This window comes from Alexandromys fortis, unplaced genomic scaffold (assembly GCF_014885135.2).
Source record: "Alexandromys fortis isolate MF-2015 unplaced genomic scaffold, M_Fortis_MF-2015_v1.1 scaffold_31, whole genome shotgun sequence".
Lineage (NCBI taxonomy): Eukaryota > Metazoa > Chordata > Mammalia > Rodentia > Cricetidae > Alexandromys > Alexandromys fortis.
In genome coordinates, this window is record NW_026067974.1 from 6,014,995 (window position 1) to 6,041,438 (window position 26,444).

The following is a 26,444-nucleotide window of genomic DNA, read 5'->3' on the forward strand; positions in this document are numbered from 1 at the left end:
GTATATATTCCCCCAAACAGTTTTCCCTTTGAATAGTATTCTGGGATGTTGATTGTTGGCAGTATATATGATTTTTAGAACTGAGAAAAAGGCAATTTAAAAATCATTAAAAGGACTGGATTTGTACCTACTTAGAAAAGTTTTGATGAGTCTTTTTACAAAATTATGGTGTGAAATTACTTGTATAGAAAAAACGTGAGAGGCTCATGTTGGTAGGAGCTGGTATATAAAGGCAATGGTCAGTGTGTGCTGCGTTCTTCAGGAGATGTGCTTAGCATACAGAGCAGAAAACTAAACAGAGCCAGCATTCTTGCTTAGAGTTTTTCTGTCGTCCTCTGTGGCTAGTAAAGTTTAGGAATTGTTCCTGTTTTCATGGTCCTTACAAGCTTGAATCTTGATAGGAGTGGCACCTTATTCCTGCTTCTTATTTTTCTTAGGAAATGTATTATCTTAAATTTAAAATTGCAAATTTTTTAAACTTTTGAGATAATTTTATACTATAACAGAAATAAATAAAAATGAAATTTTAGCAGAAAATGGATTATCCATTGTGATTGCATATTCTTCTTGCTTGTGACAGAGCATAAGAAATTTGCCCTATAGTTACAATTTTTTCTTTTTTTTCCTTTTGCTTTCTCTTTATTTTTAATAGTTACAATTTTTGTCTGTATATTTTTTTCCACACCCGTATCCCCATTTGATGGGTTCAGAAAGAACCCATAGCTTACGATGGTGTCAAATCATAAAAGGATAGACTTGGTCTTGTCACCCATTTAAACTTTTGCTTGCAGAAAAGAAGATAGAATTATTTCTTTGTGGACATTGATTTCCTTTTGTTTTGAAGACAGACCTCACTCTAGCCCAGGCTGGTTTAGAACTCACTGTGTGTCCAACCTGGCCTTAAATTTAAAGCAGACCTCCATCTCAGGCTTCTAAGTGTCAGGACTGTAGACATACGACATCAGGCCTGGTTTTTGTTGCACATTTATTGTATGTTACCAAGATGCTGATATATATTGAGAATTAAAATTAATAAAAATCTGAGTAAACAACAGTATTTTAAAATGATGGTGTTTAAAGCTTATATATGTGTCTTCTATGCCATAGACACATAGGTGTTAATTAAATACTCACTGATATTTAAATATTAAAACAAGCTCTCAAAATAAGGGATAAATGAGGGCCTTGCCTCAGCCTCCTGAGTAGCTACAATTACAAGTTTGTATCACCATGCCCACAACAGACCTTAGCTTTTACATGCACATATTGATAGCACATATTTATAGTTTTTAATCTTTTTATATGTATGAGTGCTTTGCCTACTTGTGTGTATATCTACCATTTGTGTGCCTGGTGTCTATAGAAGAGGGCATTGGATTCCACAATTCTGGAGTTGTAGACTGTTGTGAGTCAACATGTGAGTGTTGGGAACCTAATCCTGATCCTCTGGAAGAACAACCAGCCCCCTCCCCCTTTTTTGGAGCTTTTCCTGGAGCTAGCTCTTGTAGACCAGGCTGGTCTTGAACTCACAGAGGTCTGCCTGCCTCTGTCTCTGGAGTGCTAGGATTAAGGACGTGTGCCACCACTGCCTGGCACAACCAGGGCTCTTAATCTCTTCAGTCACTAATACTATTTCTTGATAAGCAGTGTCACTGAGTTGTTCTGGCCAGTCTGGAATTTATTATGTACACCAGGCTGGCCTTGGACTCAGATCCACTCACTTTCTGCCTTCTAAGTGCTGAGATTAATGGTGTGTGCCACCACACCTAACAGTTTTTATTAATGTTGAGAGAGCACCTCTCAGTTTTTAAACCTTTTTTATGGGTATATGAGATGTATGTATGTTTTGTGTGTGTGAGTACAAGTGTGTGTGTGCTACAACGTGAGAGTTGAGATGTCTGTCAGTCCTTACCTCTTCTCTGCTTGAGATAGGGACTCTGTTATATCTTTGTTCACGGCTGGTCTTCAAGCTCCTGGGTATCCTCCTGCTTCTGCTTTAGGAGCACTGGAGTTAGAGACTGCTACCTTGTCTGGCTTACTTTCCATGGGTTCTGAGACTCATACTCAGATCTTCACACTAGCGAACACTTTATCCATTGAGCTATATTCCAATCCCTTTGTTACTTTTTTTTTTCTTTGAATATACTCTACATTCCCTTATCCCTCTTGTTGAACACCTCTGTTTTGGGCTCCACAGCTATCATGATTAGAGCCGCAATAGACAGTGATGTGCAGATGTCTCTGTGGGCTCTTGGAATTTTTGAATATCCGTGAGTGGTATAGTTAGGTTATGGTAGATGATTTTTGGTTTTTTGTTTGTTTGTTTTTATTTAACAGTACCTGTATCTCTCCTTCCCTCCCCTCCTCCCCCTCCCTTTTTTTAATCCTCTGTTTTATTTTTAAGTTAAATTGTTTTTTTTTTTTTTTTTTTTTTTTTTTTGAGACAGAATGTTGTCGTTTTCCCTGACTGATCTGGAATTTAGTGGGTAGATTAGGATGGTCTCAGACTCAAAGAATCTGCCTGCCGCTGCTTCCTACTGGGACTAAAGGCCTGCACCACCATGCATGGTTAACCCTAATCTTAATATGGCCTCAGTGAGTTTTGCTTTGCTCTGGTAGCTAGAATTATTTGCTTTTTTCTACAAAGCTTAATTTTTAATAAAATTTTGCCAACTTTTTATATTTAGTATGGATATGTGTGATTTTTTATGTTTATCGTTCAGTTTCTAGTGTAAAAAATTAAATGTAGGGGCTAGCAATAAATAATGCAAATAATATAAATAAGAGTTAAACTTTCCCTTACCAGCTTTTTTATTTTTTGAGACCTGTCCCCATGTTGCCCAGACTGGTCTTCAACTCCCTGTGTGACAGAGACTGCCCTTGAACTCTTAATCTTTCTACCTCTACCTTCTAAATGTTAGGATTAGATAAATTATCCCACACCTACCTAAGAATTAAATCAGAGCCCTCTGGTGGTGGTGCACACTTTTAATAGCTGATCTCTATGAGTTCAAGGCCAGCCTGGTCTACAGAGTGAGGACAGACTCCAAGAGTACAAAGAAACACTGTCTCAGAAAAAAAAAAAGCAAAACAAACAAATAAAAAACAAAAAACAACTAAAACAAAAAAGAGAATGTTTAGGGCTCGAGAAATGACTCAGCAGTTAAGAACACTGCCTGCTCTTCCAAAGATCCTGAGTTCAGTTCCCAACAACCACATGGAGACTCACAACCACCTGTAATGAGATCTTGTGTCCTCTTCTGACATTTTTTTTGCAGGCAGGCATACAGGCAGAACACTGTATACTTAATAAACAAACAAACAAATAAAAGAATTAAATCAGGTGGTAAGGGGGAGTTTGATAAATTTTCAAACCAAGAATGTTTAATTAAGGTTTCTTTAGATTGAAGACAATTTGTTTGCTTTTTGTTTGTTTTTGTTTTTGCTTTTTGGCTGAGGGAAAATGATCCTTGGTGTTATTTAACAGTTTCAGTAACATGAGGGAAAAGAAAGGGCATAGTAAACATTGTGAAGGGTTCCATATTGGAATTTTTGCTATGTTGGATGTTGTGACTGGCATAGGTGTTAGGAAGAGTTTCATGGAGTTGTAGTAAAGGCACTGTCAACAGCAACACATCAAAAAATGTAAGGTAAAAGCAGTGAGATGGCTCAGCAGGTAGTTATCCCTAGCTCTCATGTAAAACACCTGCAATCCCAGCAATGCTACAATGGAGATAACAGATAATTATCAGAAACGTGGGGTTCAGTTAGGCTGGAGTATGCGGGGAGCACTAGAAACATCAGAGATCCTGCCTCAGCACGGTGAGAGGAAAGAACTAAAAAGATGTCCTTTGACCTCTGTACATATGCTGTTGTATATACGTACCCATACACCACACAACACAATAATAATAGTAATAATAAAATATGAGCTAGGGTATTATGAAACTAGAATCTTAGCAGTAGTGGTTCAGAGCCAAAGAAACACTAAACTTTCTCTTTTGTATTTTTTTTTTTTCAAAGACAGGATTTCTCTCTGTAACCCTGGCTGCCCTGGAACTCGCTCTATAGATAAGACTGCTCTCTAACTCAGAGATCGGCTGCCTCTGCCTCCCTGTGCTGGAACAAAAGGCTTGTACCACCACTGCCTGACTATAATTTTTGTTTCTTGAGATAAGGTATTAATGTCGTTTACATTAAAGAAAAGCACTTGTGTGTGTATGTATGTGCATGGAGGAGTCAGAGGGCAGCTTTCAGGAGTTGACTCTGTCCTACCATGTGTTTCTGAGGATTGAGCTCAGGTTGTCAGTCTTGGCAGCAAGCATCTTTTCTTGGAAAACCATTCCACCCTAGACAAGGACTCGCTGTGTTCCAAGACTGGCCCAGAAATTACCGTAAGCCCAAGCCAGTATTCAGCCTTCAGTCTTCTGCCTTAGCTTTCCAGAGTTGGGACTACAGGCAAGTGATGCTGTACCTGACTTTCAAAACCATCATTTTAAAGAGGAGGTAATAGATGGAGCTATAGCTTAAGAAATAGTGTAAACCAAAAATACACATTTGTTAACAGCAAGTAAATACATATATCTTTTTTCTTCTTTTATAATCTTTCCCTCTACCCAGGTCAGCCATAGTCCTGAACCTCTGAAGGCTGTAGAGCAGGAGGTGAGAGTGGTGAAGAGATTAACTATTGGTTACTTTCTCAAACTGCTATTCTCCAGATATCACATGCTCAATTTGGAAGACTATTGATGTTATTCTCTGAAATACAGAAGAAAATAATTTACAGTGGTTGCCAGGGCTTTACTGTGACTATAACTTGCTCCTCCTTCAGAGTAAGCATTTTGAAATTTAAACCATGTAAGTGTATTCTGTGAAAAATTCAGCTTTTCCATTTATCCAACTCTGGGTAAGAAACTTTCAACACATTCTTTGCTTAGAGTATACAGGGTATATATACATAGTTTGTCAAGCCTTGGAAACAACCCAGGGTGTCATTTTTACCAAGGGTTACTTCCCCAGCTTAAGAGTTTTTTCAGCTCTACTCAGGGCCCCCATTCAACTTTGTTCTTGGAACTGCCATGAAGAGTCTCCTTTTTTAAGGATTTGTTTACTATGTATATAGTGTTTTGCCTGCACACCGAAAGAGAACACCAGATCTCATTATGATGGTTGTGAGCCACTGTGTAGGTGCTGGGAATGAACTCAGGACCTCTGGAAGAATAGCCAGTGCTCTTAATCTCTGAGCCATCTCTCCACCCAAGTCACAGAGACATGTAGGAATCTCATTAAACAAACTCTTTTTTTTTCTCCTTTTTAAAAATTTATATCCTCTCAGCACCTTGTGTGCTGTAGAGTTGTGAACCAAGAGTCTATACCAGTTGCCTTCAAGGCTGAGTTTTATTTGGGGAAAGAGTAATATCAGCATAAAATTAGAAAGTGGTGGGTGTTCTGGTTGAGAATTTCATAGGAGCGCTTATTTGTTTATGTTCATCTGTTTTAAGACTTTAGATCTGAAAAGCAGACAGCCTGGGGAGATGGCTGATGGGTATTTGTAATACCAGTGCTGGGGAGGCATAGGCGGACAAATCCTTCCCTTGGGCTCACTGACCAACTGGACTAGCTTATTTGATGTATGCCAGACCAATGAGCTACCCTGTCTTAAAAAAATTGTGAGGAATGCCTAGGGAAGGCACCTGAAGTTGTTCTCTGCACACATACACAAATACTAGCACATACTTATACAGAATCCTTCCTCCTCCTCCTGTTTGTTCTTGTTTTTTTTGAGACAGGGTCTTTCTTTTTTTTAAATTTTTTTTCTTTTTTTATGGTTTATTTAACTTTATGTGCATTGGTGTGAAGGTGTCAGATCCTCTGCAACTGGATCTTCAGACAGCTGTGAGCTGCCATGTGGGTGCTGGGAATTGAACCCCGGTCCTCTGGAAGAGCAGTCAGTACTCTTAACCACTGAGCCATCTCTCCAGCCCCGAGACAGGGTCTTTCTATGAAGTCCTGGCTATCCTAGAATTTGCTATGTAGACCATGCAGTCCTGCCCTTGCCAGTGCTGGGATTAAAGGCATGCACTATTACTCTCAGCTTAAGACTTATATATTTTTATTTTATATGATATTTCCTGTGTTTATATCTATGCAGTATATGTGTGCCTGGAGCCCATGGAGGCCATGATAAGTACATTAGATCTCTTCGAGCTAGAATTAGAGATGGCTATTAGCTGCCAGGTGGGTGCTGGGAATTAAACCTGGATCCTCTGGAAGAACAGCTATGACTCTTAACCACTAGGTCATCCCTCTAGTTTCTAGACTTTTAGTAGCCTGATAACAAAAACTTCCAGTAGGAAGTGTTACAGAGGTCAGATTACTTTTATGGATACCCCAAATGAGACCAAAAGTAATGACACAATTTTTTTAACTTCAAAATAAAGAGCATAACATTTACTTTATGTATGTATGTATGTATGTATGTATGTATGTATGTATGTATGTGTGTATGTATGTATTATGTATGTATGTATGTATATTTTGGGGATAACGTCTCATTGTGTAGCCTTTGCTGGCCAGGGATTTGCTATGTAGAACAGGTTGGCCTCTTAATTTTTTGTTTTTCTTTTCTTTTTTTCTTTTGGCTTTTCAAGACAGGGTGTCTCTGTGTAGCCTTCACTGTTCTTGACTATCTGGAACTCTAAACCACAGTGGCCTTGAACTCACAGAGATCCACCTGCCTCTGCCTCCTGAGTGCTGGGACTAAAGGCTTGCGCTGCCACTACCCAGCTTATTTTTTTTTAGTTTTGAGGCAAGATTTCTGTGTAGCTCAAACTGATCTTAAGCTCATTATCCTTCTGATTTAGCTTTCTAGTGCTGTGATTAAAAGTATAAGCCACCATCCCAACTCCCAGATTTAAGTGTGTGATTTTTATGTGTATTATTAGGCATGTTCATATTCATATAAAACATCTCAAAACTCTAGGGTTGGACAAGGTAGCTTCTACCTGTAATCCCAGCATTCCATGAGACAGAGGCAGGAGGCTCTCTGCTGCATCAAGCATATTTTTGGCTTCTAGTCAAAGGACTTTTTTGCTTTTCGTAGGAACTTTTTCATCACTGTCTGGAAGGCCAAGGCTCCTTTGAAAATGCTCCCCCTCAGATTTAGAGCATAGGTCTTCTTGAATGATAAGGTATCATAATAAGAAAAATTATATACTTTTAGTCATTTTACATGCTTTTTTAAAAAACAAAAAACTTTGGAGCTGGGTGTAGTACTCCACACTGAGAATACTGGCACTCTGGTGGCTGAGTTAGGAGGGCTATTTCAAGTTCAAGGCCTGTCTGAGTCTCATAGATTTAGCCCAGCTGCATTATATAGTAAAAGAGTGAAACTATGTCTCAAAAAACAACCAAAAACCAAAGCAACAAAGCAAACACATACACCACAAATGATACAAGTAATAACAAACGTTCAGACTTCACATATCCCCTGTTTTTAACCTTGTTTTTTGTGTTGCTAGGAATTGATTTGAGAACATTATGCATCTTAGGCAAGCACTCTACCACCAAGCTACACCTCACCCCTACATACAGGGGTCTCCCTCGTCCTCTCCTTTCCTCTCCACTCTCCCCTTTCTTTTTTTTTTATATTTATTTATTTATTATGTATACAGTATTCTGTCTGTGTATATGCCTGCAGGCCAGAAGAGGGCACCAGACCCCATTACAGATGGTTGTGAGCCACCATGTGGTTGCTGGGAATTGAACTCAGGACCTTTGGAAGAGCAGGCAATGTTCTTAACCACTGAGCCATCTCTCCAGCCCCACTCTCCCCTTTCTTAAAGACTTAAACTTATAACAGTTCTTTTGTCTCAGTCTCCTAAGTGCATTGATTACAGACATGAGCTTCACTGTGTTGTAGCTTTGAACTAAGTGGTTCTCATGCCTTAGCTTCTGAATATCTGGGACTGCAGGCATAGATAGCGATTGGAGCGGTGGTGGCGCACACCTTTAATCCCAGCACTCGGGAGGCAGAGGCAGGTAGATCTCTGAGTTTGAGGCCAGCCTAGTCTACAGAGCAAGTTCCAGGACAACCAGGAATATACAGAGAAACCTGTCTCAAAAACAACAACAAAAAAGTAAATTGTATTTATTATTATTGAGTGTACATGATCTTTGTGTGGGAGTGCACACATGCCACAGTATGCACGTAGTGGGCAGCAGATAACTTTGGAGCAGTTCTGTCTCTCTATCTTGGCTTGGGTTCCAGAGGTGGAACTCATATCATCAGGCTTATTTACACTGTAAGCACTTAAATCCACTAAACCTCTGATTTTCAACCTTCCCGATGCTGCAACCTTTTATATTATACAGTTTCTAATGTTGTGGTGACCCCAAACCATACGATTATTTTCATTGCTACTTCATAACTGTAATTTTGCTACTGTTATCTGATATGTAGACTATCTGATATATGACCCCTGTGAAAAGGTTGTTTGTCTTCCAAAGGGGTCACAACCCATTGGTTAGGAACTGCTGCATTAAGCCACCTACCTCACTGGCTCTGTAGGATTTATTTAACTATTATCCAGTTATTTATAGATAGTCTACCATCAGTGATTCTGTGGTTTTTGTTTTTTTAAATACAACTTTGGGCAGGTTTATTTCTTAACTCATGTTTAAGGTATTTTAGAATAAATAACTTTATTTAAAATTTTCTTTATTATTTTTATTTATAGGATGAACTTTCTGATATTAGTCAAGGTGGATCTAAAGCTACAACTCCAGCTTCAACAGCAAATTCCGATGTGTCAGCAATTCCTCCTGACACTCCCTTAAAGGAAGATAATGAAGGACCTGTAAAAGGCACAGACACACCAAATAAGTCAGAGATAAGCAAACACATAGAAGTACAGGTTGCCCAAGAGACTAGGAATGTATCTACTGGTAAGTGACTCCAAGTTTTTACTAGCAAAATATTCAGTCAGCTCACAAAGTGCAAGGATGAGAAAATATATCTCTTAGACATATTACCTGCTCTAAATATATTAAATAAATAGATCATTTTTATGTTCAATTGTAAGTTTAAAAGAAGTAATACTTATACAAAGTTTTTGAGAAAAAAAATGTTAGTGACTAAGAAGAGACCTTAAAGTCCTCCACCTTTAATATGATAGTCTGTTGTGTACCCTGTCTTAAATAGGTTTGTGTGCTTATGATATAGCTTCACTGTGTTGTAGCTTTGAACTAAGTGGTTCTCATGCCTTAGCTTCTGAATATCTGGGACTGCAGGCATTGTTTTACTTTTTTGAGATAGTATCATGTAACCTAGGCTGGCCTTAAGCTCACTGTGTGACCAGGCATGACCTTCATTCAAGTCCTGTACCTTCTGCCTCTACTTCCAATATGCTGAGATTACAGGCATGAACTACTATTGTGGGCAGTTGGCATCCCCTTTAAATAGGAATGGTATCAGTCTCTGTCATATGTGTCCCAGAACTACAGAGGAAAACACTAGCTTTGGTTACTTACTGGTTCTGAAGATTAACTGTAATTTCAATATGTGACATTTTCTAACTTCATGTTTCCTAGAACACAGCCTTGAGAGCTTTCAAAAAATGTTTATTCTAAAGTAGTTGTATTTAAAACCATAAAGGCAAGAGAGTTTTCATAAATAAATAGAATATACGCACTTATTTCATTATATCCCCCCCTTAGATTCTGCTGAAAATGAAGAGAAATCAGAAGTTCAAGCAATCATTGAATCCACTCCTGAATTGGATATGGACAAAGACCTCAGTGGATATAAAGGTTCAAGGTACTAAACACTCATTTGATAAGTGTCTGTCTTTTTTCTCATTCTGACTAGCATTCTGATTTTGTTCATGTTGTGCTAAAGAAATACTGGTACTGTAAAATTCAGTTTCTGCCTTTGAAACTACATATCGTTTGTATTTAAAATTTTGGGGTAAATTCATCTGGCAGCATTAGGAATTAGGACATAAGGGAGGATGATATTTTTGTCTATGTTACTGCAACAATAGATGCAATACTGATTCATGTATAAGGAATAGAGATTTATTTTCTCATAATTCTCAAGCTAAGAAGTCCAAGATTAAGGCTCTGCTGATTCAGTTGCCCAGTGTGGGCTGCTCTTTGTTTCCAAGGTGATGCCTTCTTCCTGGATCCCTTGGAGGAGAGGACACAATTTCCTTTGGTAGAAGGCAGAAGAACAGACTAACTTAATGTTGTATGGAAAGTATCTCTTCCAAGGGACCTTACCTCAGTCTCACAAGGGAGAGAGCTCTTTTTTTAAAAAAATATTTATTCATTCATTATGTATACAGCATTCTGCCTGCCTGCATGTGTGCCTGCAAGCCAGAAGAGGGCACCAGATCTCATTATAGATGGTTGTGAGCCACCATGTGTAGTTGCTGGGAATTGAACTCAGGACCTCTGGAAGAGCAGCCTCTTAACCTCTTAACCTCTGAGCCATCTCTCCAGCCCCCAAGGGAGGAGCTCTTATGGCCTAATCAGTCTCATAACTCCCCTTAATAACATGGTCACCTGGTTCTATAGGAGATACAGTCACACAATAGCAGATGAAGGAGGAAAGAGCCAGGAAGTAATTCCTATAGCCTAAGGAAACAAAGACAAGTAGAGGAAGTAAAAATGTGATCAAACTTTGTTTTTCTTTTCCTCACAAATGAAGAAGAAGGGAATGTATTCTGTTTAGAACTGCAATGATTTCATTACTAGGGAATGTAGTCTCAATTTATGTGGGAAGGCTGTTTAATCATAACAGGAGAATGGCCAGATATTGTTATAATCAAAGTTTTCCAAAATATATTGATTAGAATTGAGCTTTGAGTTTCCTAAACAGATTTTCCTTTAGTGAATAATGGCCATTGTCTTAGTTAGGGTTCCTTTTGCTGTGAAGAGACACCACAATCACAACTCTTATAAAGGAAAACATTTATTGTGGCTTACAGTTTTAGAGATTTTGACCATCATCATCATGGAAACTTACAGGGAGACATGGTGCAGGAGCTGGAGCTGAAGAGTTCTACATCTTGTCGGCAACAGGAAGTGAGCTGTCTCACTGGGCATGGTTTGAGCGTAAATGAGACTCAAAGTCTGCCTTCAGTGAAGCATTTCTTCTAACAAGACCACACCTGCTCCAACAAGGCCATACCTCCTATTAGTGCCAAACCCCTTGGGGGCCATTTTCTTTTGAGCCACAACAGCCATAAACATGCATCATTTATTAATCCCTGCAAAGCATTGAGTATTATGAAGTATGGTTAAATGCATGGACTCCAGGATAAGAGTAACCCTAAAAAGAAAAGAATTATGTAGGCTCAAATCACTTGCTTCTCTATTCTTTTCTATTACAACAGGGCTAGAAATGACACTTAGGACCATCCATCTTTTCATTTTCTAAATTTTATTGTATCTTAATTTTAGTTAAATTAGAATTTATTATTGATATTAGTATGACTGTACAAGTATTACATCTTAGTCATAAAATAAACTTTCTTTTGATGCTTTATGTTTTTCTGGGATTGGTGAAATGTTGAGTTGTTAAATTTATTTTATTTTTATAGTGTTCCATACACTTTTCACTAACATTCCTACGTGTAAGATCCTCAGTGTGCCAAGGCCCCAAATCCAGATGTTTTCACAACTCTGCCCTTCTGCTTTCTAGTTCCTTTCTCATGTAAGCATGCTGTTTACCTAGTCCTACTGTTTCAGGCCTTCTCTACAGAGAAACAGGACACCGAGGCTCTTTGTTATGTGCTAGCACAGGCTCTACAGGAGTTTCTCAAAAGCAGAGATTTGTGTATAATGAGTTTGAATCTTTTGTGCATTTTTGGCTTCTTTATGCGCTATACAGCTATACATGGTGACCTATTACCGACTGTTATTTTTAATTATCAGGCAGAGATACTAAAAATCACTGAAATGCAAAGGAAGGGGTGGATGGGGCTTGCTTGAAAGACCTGGCAAAGTACCACATACACTCAGGGACACAGACTGGCTCACATTAATTATTGCTTTTTATCTTCTTGGCACTTGGAGGCCTATCATGCTGCCATATGCCCGTAATACCTGGGAATATCTTTATCATTATTTCCTGTATCCCATGTCATCTGCTTCTTGATATATGCCTTTATTTCTACAGAGTTTATTCCTTACCAACTTTCTGGATCTTTAAAGGGTCTATGAGCAGTAATTTTTGAGGACTGAAGTTAAATGTGACAAATATCATATGTAGACCTGCTTCATAATTTGGTAATTTGGCTAAATACACAAGTGCAGGATAGAAAACACTTTGCTTGGAAATTGTGAAGGTACTGCTTCCTTATCTCAGAGTTCTGTTTGGTTGAATTGGTTTTATGACGGAGTCTTGCAATATAACCAACCCTGACTGGCTTTGCACTGATGATCCTCCTACCTTAGCCTCTTAAATTCTGGGATTGCAGACACATGCTACCAAGTTCAGTTTCACTTGACATATTTTTCTTCTGTCGAGTACTGAGGATTGAACCTAGGTCCTGATACGTGCTAGGTCAGGTACTCTTATCACTGAACTCATCCTCACACCCCTTTTAAAGCTTTTTAATTTCCCTTTTTAAACACAGATTTTCATTCTTTATGTTTTACTTTTTGAGGCAAGGTCTCACTTGACCAGGGAGTCCCTGAACTCCTGATCTTCTACCTCCTAATACTGGGCTTTTACCACACTCAGCTTTCTCTTTTAATTTATTTGAGATAGGGCTTCTCTGTGTAGCCTTGGCTGTCCTGGAGCCTACTCTGTAGACCAGGTTGGCCTTGAACTCACAGAGATCCATCTGCCTCTACCTCCCAAGTGCTATGATTATAGGTGTGTGCCACCACTGACCAGCTGCTTTCTCTTCTTTTTAAAAACTTTATGAACCTGTATTTGGTTGTAGGGAGTCGTGTTGCAAGGAGAGGGAGTCCCTTTGTTCATCCCTGCTGCCCGGCTAGCTTACAGCTAAAATAACCACACAGAACTGTATTAATTAAAACACTGCTTGGCCATTAGCTCTAGCCTCCTATTGGATAACTCTCACATCTTGATTTTAACCCATTTCTATTAATCTGTGTGCACCACAAGGTTGTGGCTTACTGAGAAAGATTCAGCATGTCTGACTTGGCAGCTCCATGGTGGCCCTTTCCTGATTCTGCTTCCTTCCTCCCAGAATTCAGTTCTGTCTTCTGCGCCTACCTAAGTTCTGCCCTTTCAGGCCAAGCAGTTTCTTTATTGATAACCAATGAAAGCAACACACAAACAAAAGGACCTCCTACACCAGGGTTGTCCTTTGTATTTTCTTCTTTGAAGTAAGTCTTTTCACCTGAAAATTCATCTCTCAGTTCCAATAGTTCTCTATTTTTTTCTTATTTTGTTTCTTTGCCATTCCTAAATACCCTGTTAGGTAATACCGAACATATGAAACCGAACCATATTCTTTTCCCTGTAATTTTTAGGTCTAATTTCCGACTGACTTCTTATAATAAAATTCATTGATTTAAAAAAAATAGTTTTAAGGCAGGCAGTGGTGGCACGTGCCTTTAATCCCAGCACTGGGGAGGCAGAGGCAGGTGGATCTCTGTGAGTTCAAGGCCAGCCTGGTCTACAGAGTGAGTTGCAGGACAGGTTCCAAAGCTACGCAGAGAAATCTTGTCTTGAAAAACAAAACAAACAAACAAAACCCAACAAAAATAGTTTTCTCTTTTTTCTTAGATAGTTGCTTTTTACTTTATATTTTTTAAAATTTTATGTGTATGAATGTTTTGCCTAAACGTGTATGTATTTACACTACTTATGCCTAGTACCCACAGAGGTAAGAGACCATCTAACCCACTAGAACTGGAATTACAGATGCTTTTGAACTACCATGTGGGTACTAGGAATAAAACCCAGTCTGCTGCAATAGTAATGATTTCTTTTAACCAGTGAGCCATCTCTTGAGCTCCTATGTTGTGGCATTCGAATTCACTGGGAGAAATCACAGAGACTTAGATTCAATTCAAATTTGCTGAATGAATTTATTCATGCTACTAGCTGAAGATAGCAGCCTTAGAGCCAATACAGCATGCCACGCAGGAGGGAGGGTTAAGGTGAGTTTTAAGGTGGCCATAAGAAAGGTGAGTGTTCAGTTATCTATGGAACCCACAGCTGGGCAGGAAAATTGTTCTACTTCCTCACTTGTTTTTACTTTCCTGCTATCTAGTAATAAAGAGATCGTTCATCCCCTTTCCATTATCCTTAGGCAGGATTTACAGAAGCAAAGGCAGCTGTTAATACCTCATGGCCCATTATTCTTTTATTGGGGGGGGGGAGTTCTAGAGAGGGTTTCTCTATTGCATTGGAACCTGTCCTGTAACTTGCTCTTTAGACCAGGCTGGCCGTGAACTCAGAGATTTTCCTGCCTCTGCCTCCTGATCACTGGGATTAAAGGCGTGCACCACCACCTCCCAGCCCATTATTCTATTCTTATTTCACCTGCTGGCCCCAAGGATTGCCAGGCATTCTAGAGCAAAAGGTGAACAACCCTTAAGGGATGCCTGGCTCCACGTGACGTTTCTCTAGTCGTCACGGGGACATGTGTATATTATTACTCAGGTTTGAGCACTTCAATGACTGGGATAGAACAGTTATTTCTGGGCAAGCAAAAACACAGTGCTGAGAGGCTGGAGAGATGGCTCAGAGGTTAAGAGTATTGCCTGCTCTTCCAAAGGTCCTGAGTTCAATTCCCAGCAACCACATGGTGGCTCACAGCCATCTATAATGAGGTCTGGTGCCCTCTTCTAGCCTGCAGGCATACATGCAGACAAAAACACAGTGCCATCAGGTTAGGGCTAGTTGTTAGGTCTCTACACGTAAATACTCTATATCATTTATAGATATATTTATTCTGAAATTTGTGGTCTTTTCTGTTATTGCTGCCACTAGCTACATTGTCTAGTAGTTCTGTTTTGTTAGAGTGTTCTCCCCACCCCTTGTTTTGGGCTCTGTCTTTTGTGGTAGAATAGTTTTTAAATGTCTGCTTCTCTGTGGCTTTTACACATACATAGGTAAATGGCAGATATCCTGGTTTCCTGCTTGCATAACATTTAAACTTGACTTCCAAGGGCTTGCCGTTAGCTTAGTGGCAGAATGTTTGCCTGGTATATGTGAGCTCCTGACCTGGAGCTCCAGCATTGAGTTGGTATGGATGTGACTTGGTTTCCATTATTCAGGGAGCCGGGAGTCTCAGTGACCTATAAGATCACATCTAAGTCTGCTACTGTTTGCTGTGAAGCTTTTTCTTCTGTTCATGAGTCCCAATAGCATGTTGTATGCCGTTTCTGCAGTTGCTCTTATTTTTAAAGCATGTGTCAGGAGTTTTGACAGCATGTATTCCTTAAGTGAGGGTGGGTTTGGTTTCTGCTCTGGTTCCTTATTTTCCACTGCTAATCCAGAATCCATTTTCCGTCTTACACAAGTCTGTTCATATTTAGTTGCATTTGCTAACCTGCTTTTAGGTGGATTTTGAGCTATTAGAGAGATATACAAGAAATGCTATTTTGCAACTTTTTTTTCTCCCTTTGGCTTTTCTGCATAGCTCTGGTTGTTCTGGAACTTACTCTGTAGATCAGGCTGGCCTTGAACTCAGAAATCTACCAGCCTCTGCCTCCTGAGTTCTGGGATTAAAGGCATGTGCCAATACTGGCTCTATTTTGCATTTTTTTTAAAAAAGAAGCTTTTGTAGAGTGAGTTTCTATGATTTATAAAGTTCTGTTTTGATGTTTTAAACCTATTCTGTTTTTTTTTTAAAGATTTATTTATTTATTGTGTACACAGTGTTCAGCCTCCTTGTATGCCTGTAGGCCAGAAGAGGGCACAAGACCTCATTATGGATGGTTGTGAACCACAATGTGGTTGCTGGGAATTGAACCAGGGAATTGAACTCAGAAGCTCCTGAAGATCAGCCAGTGCTCTTAACCTCTGAGCCATCTCTCCAGCCCCTTTTTTTTTCTTTTGTTTTGTTGGGGTTTTTTTGTTTTTGTTTTTTTGAGACATGTTTTTTCTGTGTAGCCTTGAATGTCCTGTAACTCACTCTCTAGACCAGGCTGGCCTTGAACTGAGAGATCTGCCTGCCTCTGCCTCTGCTGTCCTTAAAGGTTTAAAGACATGGGCCAACCTGCCCAGCCTTTAATGACTTAAACCAAAAAGTAAAAATTTTTTACTTTACGTATTATACACATATATGTTTCATAAACTGTATAGGGCTGGAGAGATGGCTGAGAGGTTAAGAAAACTGGCTGCACTTCTAGAGGTCCTGAGTTCGATTCCCAGCAACCACATGGTGGATCACAGCCATCTGTAATGAGACCTGGTGCCCTCTTCTGGCATACAGACATACATGTAGGCAGAACACTATGTGCATAATAATAAATAAATCTTAAAAAAAGCAACAGCAGCAAAATGTCAGACGCTCTTATGGTCATAAGTAGTGCATTATGGTCATCATAGTGCATGCCTGTAATCCCAGAACTTGGGAGGTAGAGCCAACAGTATTCCTAGCCTAGGTCTGCCCATGAGTTCCAGGACTTTTCTCCTTTGTTTCTCCCTCCCCTCCCCTTATTTTCTTCTTCCTCTCCTCTTTTCTTTCTTGACATGTCTGACTTTGTATCTCTGGCTGCCACTCAGTATGTAGACCAAGCTGACCTGGAACTCACAGTGATCTGCCTGTGCCTCTTGAGTGCTAGGTGCTGAGAATAAAGGCATGAGCCCTCCATGTCTGGCTTCTTGTGTCACTTTTAGGGAAAAAAAAGCCATAAAACCATGCTAACTTGTACCATAGTTAAGATGACTGGTTCTGCTGTGGCCATCACTCATTTGGCAGAGTGCTATCTCGCAGGTGTGAAACCCTGGGATTGATCCCCACTCAGCACTGTATCAACCCAGAATGATGGTGTGAGTGTTCTCAAACTTGTGGGTCACAATCTGTGCCCCAAGTCTTGTCCGGCCCCCATCCGTCCTCAGTAAGCCAGGTAAAAGCCAAACTAAAGGTAGAAACCAGAAAGAGGGCAGGTGGCAGAATTGGTTTATTCATTGTGGCCACATTGGGAGAGGAACAGAGAGATCAGGGAACTCCTAAGACCTTCTTTGTGGACTTGAAGTGAGATCATAGACCCATCACTGTCTAGGCTTCAGTCTCATCCTGTAAGGTGGTCTGATAAGTTGTTAGCACTGTGTAAGAACCCTTTCAGGGAGAAAGTTGTCCTGCTGGCTGGTATCTTTTCCTTCTGACATGAAATTCCTGGGAAAATTCACATTTCTTGAGGCCCATTGTCTCAGTAGTCAGAGTGGGAGACAGTCTCTTTAGAGTGTCTTAATTTTTGTCAGGCTAGTTACACAAGCCTGTCACTGAAGGATCAAAAGCCCATGGTCACCCTCAGTTATATAGCAAGATTGGGGTCAACCTGGATGAAGTAAGACCCTGTCTTTAAAAATAAAATAAGTCAACATTGCCTTAATTTGAATTCTTCTTCCTAATTGCAGAATGATTTTGTTAAGTTCCTTAAGCTCTTTAATTTCCTTATTTATAAAACTGGGGTAATAGTAGCATATGCTTTCTGGAGTAGCTGTAAATAAAACAATGTGTGTGATACGAACCCAAGTAACTACCTACCATTATTTTGTGTTTCCTAGGACTTCACAGTAGGAGCATAACTCTCCTTCTATGGGAAAGTTCCTTAGGAAACCACTGAGAAACCTTTTTGTGTTGGTTATAGTAAATTCAAAGTGTCAGAAATTCCTTTGCTGCTTAATCATTACATTAAAATACATTGTCAAAAAGTCTTTATAATTTGTTGATTTGGCTTTATTGTTTTTGTTGCATAGCACTCCCACCAAAGGCATAGAGAACAAAGCTTTTGATCGAAATACAGAATCTCTCTTTGAAGAACTGTCTTCAGCTGGCTCAGGCCTCATTGGAGATGTGGATGAAGGAGCAGATTTACTAGGTATGACAGCTCCTCTGGAGAAGTACCATAATGTTTAAAAATAAATCTCATTAATGGCTTGATTGAAAATTCGTCTAAAATGTCCTGATTGCCTGATGGTACAAGGTTATTGTACTTTCGGAATTTCTTAGAACATATAATTTGATATTGTAAATGTATTAATAAAAAACACCTTTATATATAGAAATGATAAAAATTGAATTTGCTTTTAAATTTATATTTTTAATTTAAATCGTACAGCTTATTGAATTGCTGTATTCTAAGAATAGATATTATACATCAGGAACAAATGCGATGTGTGTGTACATGTATGATTGGTAGGGCAAATAGCTCTTATATAAATTTCATTGTGTTTTGTTGAACTTAATAGGCAATATAACACTTGGCTTGAACTTTTTTTTACATTCCTAGAGCATTAATTTTTACCTCTCTAGTAAATGCAGTCATTTTAAAGCTTGTGTTAAGCTAGGGTTGTAGCCCAGTTCCTAGCCACTGCTGCTGGGTCGTCTCCTTCCAAAAAAAAAAAAAAAAAGTTGTGTTGTTGAGCACATAACTGGAGGGTGGGGAAGTACTGTATTCAACTCTTCCACTATAAATTTTCTGGATTATCTTTGCCAAATTGATTAACCCTTTTTTCTGTCTTGATATTTCATTGTGTGTAAATGTAGGAGGTAGATGCATTTGTGGAATAAAGCCAGCTAACCTCTTCTGTGCATCAGTTAAGTTTGATTGGAAAAAGACCTCTCTCAGATGGATTAGTGGTTCACACCTTTAATACTCTGCCTAGGGAGATCTGAGTCCAGCCAGATCTACAGAGTTAGTTCTAAGACAACCAGGGATCATACCTTCCTTGTAGATTAACACTGTGTAGAAATTTAAACCTATAGAATTTTCAGGCATTTGCTTTGTGTAGATACTAAGCTTCAACAACAATAAAGGTTTCTTTTACTGTCATCATACTAGTGACTATACTTGTCAGGTAAATATGGAATGAGTGAATTGTTTTTATTAATTTATGTTAAATTTATTGATTACCAGTTATGTGCTTGACATTGTAAAGGTTTTTTGTTCGCTTTTATTTTAAATGACAAGTTCAGCCAGGCATAGTGGTACATTCTTACCATTCTAGTCCTCAGAGTGTGGAGGGAAGTGAACTGTGAAAGGCCAGCTCAGGCAACATAGGAAGACTTCTACTTCAAAATGTTAGAGTGTGGCAGTATAAACCTTTAATCCACGTACCCCAGGAGGCAGAGGCAGATAGATCTCTGTGATATACAGTGAGACCCTATCTCAAACAAACAAACAAAAAATAAACCCCACAGAACTGGAGAAATAACTCAGTTGTTAAGAGCAATGACTGCTCTTCTAGAACCTCAGGATTGCCATCTGTAACTTCAGTTCCACAGGATCCAGTGCCCTCTTCTGGCCTCCACTGGCATTAGGCATGCATATAACACACTGATAAATGTGCAGGCAGTACCTGCATACACACATAATAAATGATTATATAACCCTAAACCCCCATCTCCCCACATAAAAGTTCTATGTAAACATAGAAATCAAGATTTAAAAGTCTGCCGATTTAACTCTTTTTTGTTTGTTTGTTTGTTTGTTTTTTAGAGATTTATTTATTATGTATACAGTGTTCTGCCTGCATGTATGCCTGCAGGTCAGAAGAAGGCTCCAGTTCTCATTACAGATGGTTGTGAGCCACCAAGTGGTTGCTGGGAATTGAACTCTTCCTCTGCTCTTAATCCCTGAGCCATCTCTCTACCCCCCCCCCCATTTAACTCTATAGTTAAACATAGACTCCCAACATTAAAATCTTAAGAAAAATCTTAGAAGAATTAAATGAATTGCTTTTCAAAGGAAGGCTCAGAAAGAGTAGTTCTTGAGGAGACTATTTAAATTTATATCTTCTTTTTCAGTGTCACATGGAAAAGTTGTTTGAAAGTTTAATTGATTGAGGTGGCAAGGTGGCTCAGTGAGTAAAGGCACTCATCAGCAAGCTTGACAACCTGAGTTCAGTTCCAGAACTCATATGATGGAAGGAGAGAATGGGCTCCTGCAAGGGGTCCTCTGGTTTTATTGGCACATCATGGCATCTACTTGTGCACACATGCAATAAAAAATATAATAAAACTCAGCAAATTTAAAGATAAATTCAAAAAATGCTAGGAAGAATTTAAAATTTAGTACATATTAAGATTTACACTTAGTAAAATTCATTGTATTTTGAGTACAACCCCTTTTTTGTAATCTAAAACGTCTTATTCTTTGAAAGTTTCCTACATATATATAATGTATTTTGACAACTTCCACTCCATCATCTTCCTCATGTCCCTCTCTGCAGCTAAACTCTTCATCCTAAGAAACTCCCCTTCTGCTTTCCTGTTCTCTGTGTGTTGCTTACATGAGCATGTATGAGAGAGGCTGTTGATGGGAGCACATGCTACTTTTCAGTGGGTATACCACTGATGAAAATGGCACCTACACCCAGGAGCCATTAACATTCCGAGGGAGGGGTGGAGTCTCATGTGCCCTGCTCCCTCCTTGATGAAGCACTGGTCCAGCATTATGAAGGTCTTATGCAGGTCACCATGGCTGCAGTGAGTTCATGAGTGCATGGCCACGTCTTGTCCAGGAGACATCTTTTTGCAGCCTATCACCTTATTCTCCATCCCTACATTCTTGTCCCCCTCTCCTTGCTCCCAGAACTTTAGAGGAACTGATATAGCTGTTTCACTTAGGGCTGAACTCTCCACCCTTATCATTGTAACAATTTAGGATCCTTCCCTTCTGCAACTATTAGAAGCATCTCTCTCTTTTTTTAAAAAAAAATTATTTATTCTTTTATTGGTTTCTCTTTGTAACCCTGGCTGTCCTGGAACTTGCTTTGTAGACCAGGCTGGCCTCAAACTCACCACCTGCCTCTGCCTGTGGAGGAAATGCTGGGATTAAAGGCGTGAGCCACCATTTGTGGCAGAAGATTCTCTTTTCAGATCTGGAAGCACTAATTCAGTGAATTTGGAGCCAGAATAAATTCTTCCTTCTTGAAGCTGCCTTTGTCAAGTGTTAGTTTTATGTTATAATCCGTCATTGCAAGAAGGTTACAGGAGCGAGAGCCTGAGGCAGCTGAGGATGTTGCATTCACACTCAGTGAACAGAGAGATGAATATACTCATGCTTACTGAATACAGCATTTTAAGTTTTTCATATTAGAATTGTATAACAACCACCAGGATCACTTATCATTATGTCATTTCTACTGCTCTTTGAATGAAGTACTTAGGAGGATGATTTGTATACATTGCTCTAGTAGTGAGTAATACAAAATTTGAAGTCAGTGATACTATAACTTTCTTTTCCTGTGAAATATTAAGCCATATAGTAGGTAGAAAGATTGGTGGTCTTTTAGTTAAATCTAAAAGATTTAACTTTTTGAAAGTCAGAAAATTAGTTACATATTAAAAGCAAAATTCTTTGGTTTCCTTTCCCTATTGAACATAAGGGACTATCTTAAACTACTCTTTTCTGCTTTGCAGATATTGGCATGTATAGCTTTAGAACATTCCAGATACATAAATACTTGAGTCAAGAATGGTAAATAAGGGCCAGCGATGGAGCTCAGTAAGTAGAGTGCTTTCCTAGTATACAGGAAGTCCTGGGCTCCAGCCCCACACAGCTAAACCTGCTGTGGTAGCACACACCAGCACTTGGAAGGAAAAAACAGAAAAATCACAGTTCAAGTTTGTCTTCAGGACATGTGAGACTCCACCTTTAAAAAGATGGTCAGTGGTTTCTGTGTAATTCAGGGATCAATAATAAAGCTTATACGGTAGAGTGTACTTGTGCCAGCTAAGGTTTTTCCTAATTAGACCTGGGTTGGTGATGAGTGCAGTCTATTTCTTTATCTCTCGTTATTCATTTTGCTAGTTTTGTTATCAAACTTTTGTTCTAGAATTGTTTCCTTTAATTGCTGAAAGGATCTTTAAATTTCCATTAATCTTTTTTTAATATTTATTTATTTATTATGTATACAATATTCTGTCTGTGTGTATGCCTGCAGGCCAGAAGAGGGCACCAGACCCCATTACAGATGGTTGTGAGCCACCATGTGGTTGCTGGGAATTGAACTCAGGACCTNGAGGGGACAGCATTGTTACAGTGTGTCCTGAGAAGGACATTCACTCACTTCCTGGCTGTGTGTCCGCTTTTTCCCACCTACCAAAAATGCAAGCCAGAGTCTGACAGTTCCCTCAAGCTACGAGGGTCTGAAAGAGTGTGGCCTTCTTTTTACTTGGCCTTCATCTGGTTCAGGCCAACTCCTGCCACTTCTTCCCAAACTCTACCACTACCCTTCCTTCCTCATATTGTTGCCCATTCTACATTGTTTGTTATTATGCAAGTTTTACATTTTTTGTTTGTTTGTTTGTTTTTCGAGACAGGGTTTCTCTGTAGCTTTTGGTTCCTGTCCTGGAACTAGCTCTTGTAGACCAGGCTGGCCTCGAACTCACAGAGATCCTCCTGCCTCTGCCTCCCGAGTGCTGGGTCTATGTAGCCCTGGTTGTCCTAGAATTCATTCTATAGAACAGGCTTGTCTCCATCCTTGAGATCTGCCTGACTCTGCCCCACAAGTGCCAGGGTTACAGGTGTGTGCCCCGCTGCCTGAGTTCATTTTCCTTTCTTTTCATTAATATCTTATTTCTTAACTTATTTTGGATGACCCTTTTGTCAATTTCTTTCTCTATGTCTGCTCTCTATAATGTGGAAGTATACACCTGGTCATCCAACTCCCAGGATGCTCTTCCTATTAGTCTTGTGGATTTTCAACTTCACTATCTTTTACTAAGAGACCCGCCCCCAAGCCTTGATTGTCTTTGGAACTATTGGCATTCCTTTTGTTTTAGGTTCTTACTGCTGGGATTGCAAGTGTGCAGCACCATGACTGGCTTTTGGTTCCTTCCTTTTTAAAAGTAAAATCTCTACTTTCTATGATTCCTAAAGTTAAGTGTTACCATCCTTCCATTTCTTGTCCTGCTCTTCTATTACTGTGTGATGATGGCATACTGCTGTCTGCTACCAATCATTCTTTTGGTTTTTCGAGACAGGGTTTCTCTGTGTAACAGTCCTAGCTGTCCTGGAACTAGCTCTTGTAGACCAGGCTGGCCTCGAACTCACTGGGATTCGCCTGCCTCTGCCTCCCAAGAGCTGGGATTAAAGGTGTGTGCCACCACTGCCCAGCAAACCATTCTAGATACTGGGACATAGCAGAGTAAAAAACAGACTCAACATGCAATTCTCCAGTATTTCTATCTCTGTGAGTGAAAGTGAACCTCTTTGCCATCTTTGAACTCTCCATCTTAGACCTCTCACTTTCCCCTCACAGCCAACCTTCAGTTCCTATGTATTTGGCCTCCTAAATATTTGCATATATTCATTTTCTCGTCTCTACTTAAGATGTATGTTTTCCAGGAATTCTGCTTTGACCTTCTATGTGTAGTCATCCTTAAAGTCTACCTGTAGCACTGAAGTTCATTATGCCATCCCTCATACTTCCCTGTTGTTTATGAGCCAGTCTGCCTGGACAGGCTACAAGTTCACTGTGTCAGACACAGCTGTGTCTTCACCATTGTTGCAGATTTAGCACAGCACACCGTGATTCGGGTAAATGGGAATGTGAAATAGTCCCAACAGTTTTACCTCACTTCAAAATCTGTGATTTTCCTTTTGAGATGGAGAGTCCTTTAAGAGGATTTTTAAAGAGAGTTCGTCTTTGTAATAATGTATACAACTAGGTAAAATGATATATGCATTGTCAAGGAATTGCAGATCATCCCGATGCCATGTGCCCTTCTCTGGATCTAGCTTGACAGTTATAAAAACTGCAGAATGGGGTGTTTTTGTTTGTTTGTTTGTTTTTTGTTGTTGTTGTTTTTATTTTTGCTTATTTTTCTGTAATTAAAATTTATGTGTATATTATTTATATTTCAATTCTAAATAGAGATAGGATTCCTTCAAGTTGTATTTTTCTTATAATTAGCTTTACTGATACATTTCAAAATAAAAAGTTTTGGATAATCCTGCTTATACACTACATTTTAAGAGAATTCATTATTGACTTGTGTAAGTTTAATTGAAACTTTTGGAATTATAAGGTATATTCCTCAGGAATACCCAATTTTTTTCCTTTTATAATATTTACACTTTATTGTATATAGTTAATAGTTTTACTATATAGATTCAGTTTCTTTGTCAGATCTTTCTCATTTTAGAATAAATGGGTTTAGTTCTTGCTTTCTGAAAACAATCTAATTGAGTTTCTTGTCCATTTTTCTCTTGGGATGCCTACCCAGGGGAATATTCTGGTGTGTATGTTTTAAATAATTTATTATTACTGCTTTTTAAGATAGGTGTTTTTGGCTGCTGTTCTCATTTGATACTTTTTTATTATTCCTGCCTGACTTATTTTTCTCTGCATATAGTTGTATTTAGCTTTTATGCTGCTCTAAATGTTTGCAAGTTTGTCACAGTTACTGTATAAACTTTTTCAGAGAGTCTGAATTGTTTCTTGTGTCTCTGAACCCTTACTAAAACATTAGCATTAGTTATTAAGGAAAATATCTCGGCATCATTTTGGAGGTGGAATTTGGAAGCTTTCAGGTTCATCACCCTAGTTTGTGGTGAATACAAAATGATTGAATGTGCTACTATTTCTGATAGTTGAGAATACTTGAAAAATTATAATACAGACAAAATAGGAATCCATATATCAGCATTAAATTTTTAGCATTCCCAGGCTGGTTTTGTTTTAAATGATTTAAAAGTCATTAGGAATCTTACTTTTTTTTTTTTTTTTGAGACAGAGTTTCTCTGTGTAGCATTGGCTGTCCTGGAACTCACTCTATAGACCAGGCTGGCCACAAACTCACAGAGATGCTCCTGCCTCTGCCTCCCAAGTACTGTGATTAAAGGTGTACAACACTAATAATAAAAAGATATGTTAACTCCTTGGCCTTAAATAACATTCTTTAGAAATATTTCCTTTTGATTTTCCTGGATTATAAATATTGCTTCTTCTGTGTGTCATTCTCCAACATTATCTCATGAATCTTGGGGTGAGTGAGCAGAAGGTTTTTTGCTTTGTTTTGCTTGGGATGTTTTGTTTTGTTTTCTCCCAACATTCTCCAATGAACTGTTTTATTTCTTCAATCTCTTATGAGAAGCAAAAAGCTTAATTTCTGAAGGATGACTATATCGAATCTTACATTAAATACTCTACATATCTTATAGTACTCATTAAAATATTAAGCACAATTCTATAAAGTGGCAACTGAAAATTATTTGATGTGTGGCACTTTGTAGAATACTTCATTGTGCTGATTTGGAGTTTTCATTATAATTATATTCAAATTATTGTGGGGAAGAATTGGTGAAGCATTTTTGAGTATATCAGAGACCATCCTTGTGATTGAAGGAAATCACTTTTATTTCTGCCTTTTGTACATCATTATACATTGAGTCCTAGCATGTGAGTCCAGATGTTTTCATATCATGCATAGAACTTTATAGATTAATGATATGTTTTCATGCTGTTTTTTACATAAAACATTTCTTGTTCTTTGTTTTTGCTTTACATGGAATGCATGGGCTTTAAGACCATAATTTCTTTGGTAAGGTTTCATCTGCCTTGGGGTTCTATCTTTGCTCTTACTTCTGCTTATCTTCTATTAGTCAAACATAATTTCTTAGGCAGAAGCCTACAACAGCAGCTGTGATTTAAAAATAATTTTTTGATCCCTATCAATGCTCATTTTTCTCCCTAAATAATGATACTTTTTAAGAACATCTGGGGTAGTGGTGGCACATGCCTTTGATCCTTGCATTCAGGACAGAGGTAGGCGGATCTCTGTGAGTTCTAAGCCAGCCTGCTCTACAAACCAAGTTCCAAGTTACACAGAGAAACCTTGTCTCAAAACAAAACAAAACAAAACAAAAATCTGGCAGAAAAGTCTTGATCCTTCTTAAATCCTATCCATGCAAAACAAAATGTAATTGATAGAGATAAAGAACTGGGTAAGAAGAGTCCAGAGATGGTGGCTTGCATCTGTAACACCAGCTGTTAGGAAGTTGAGGAAGGAAGATCATTTGAGCAATGGAAATTAAGACAGTCTGAACAAACTAACAGAGCAAGCCATATCTCAAAAACAAAAGTGACAGTAGCAAAGAGACTTAGCCAATAAATTCCTCAGCTTTGTTCTGTGATGACTAGCTATTTGTAATCCTTTCAATAAATACATAAATGACAGGCAAAATACGATTAAAGGAAAGATTAAAAATAATAAAGCTTAGGACCATTGCTTATGTGGGTTTTTTTTTTTTTTTTTTTGGTGGGGTGGGGGGGG

General features: G+C 38.8%; 1 protein-coding gene across 2 annotated transcripts in view; it reads left to right on the top strand.

Moving 5' to 3' along the window:
* Spag9 (sperm associated antigen 9) overlaps window positions 1-26,444 on the top strand; it is a 125,815-nt gene that overhangs the window by 59,815 nt on the left and 39,556 nt on the right. For both annotated transcript variants that reach the window (XM_050156765.1, XM_050156767.1), the window contains 5 exons: window positions 8,739-8,946; window positions 9,718-9,817; window positions 17,918-18,039; window positions 24,396-24,411; window positions 25,935-25,950. In XM_050156765.1, coding sequence (XP_050012722.1) covers window positions 8,739-8,946; window positions 9,718-9,817; window positions 17,918-18,039; window positions 24,396-24,411; window positions 25,935-25,950 — 462 coding nt within the window. The remainder of the gene's footprint in view (window positions 1-8,738; window positions 8,947-9,717; window positions 9,818-17,917; window positions 18,040-24,395; window positions 24,412-25,934; window positions 25,951-26,444) is intronic.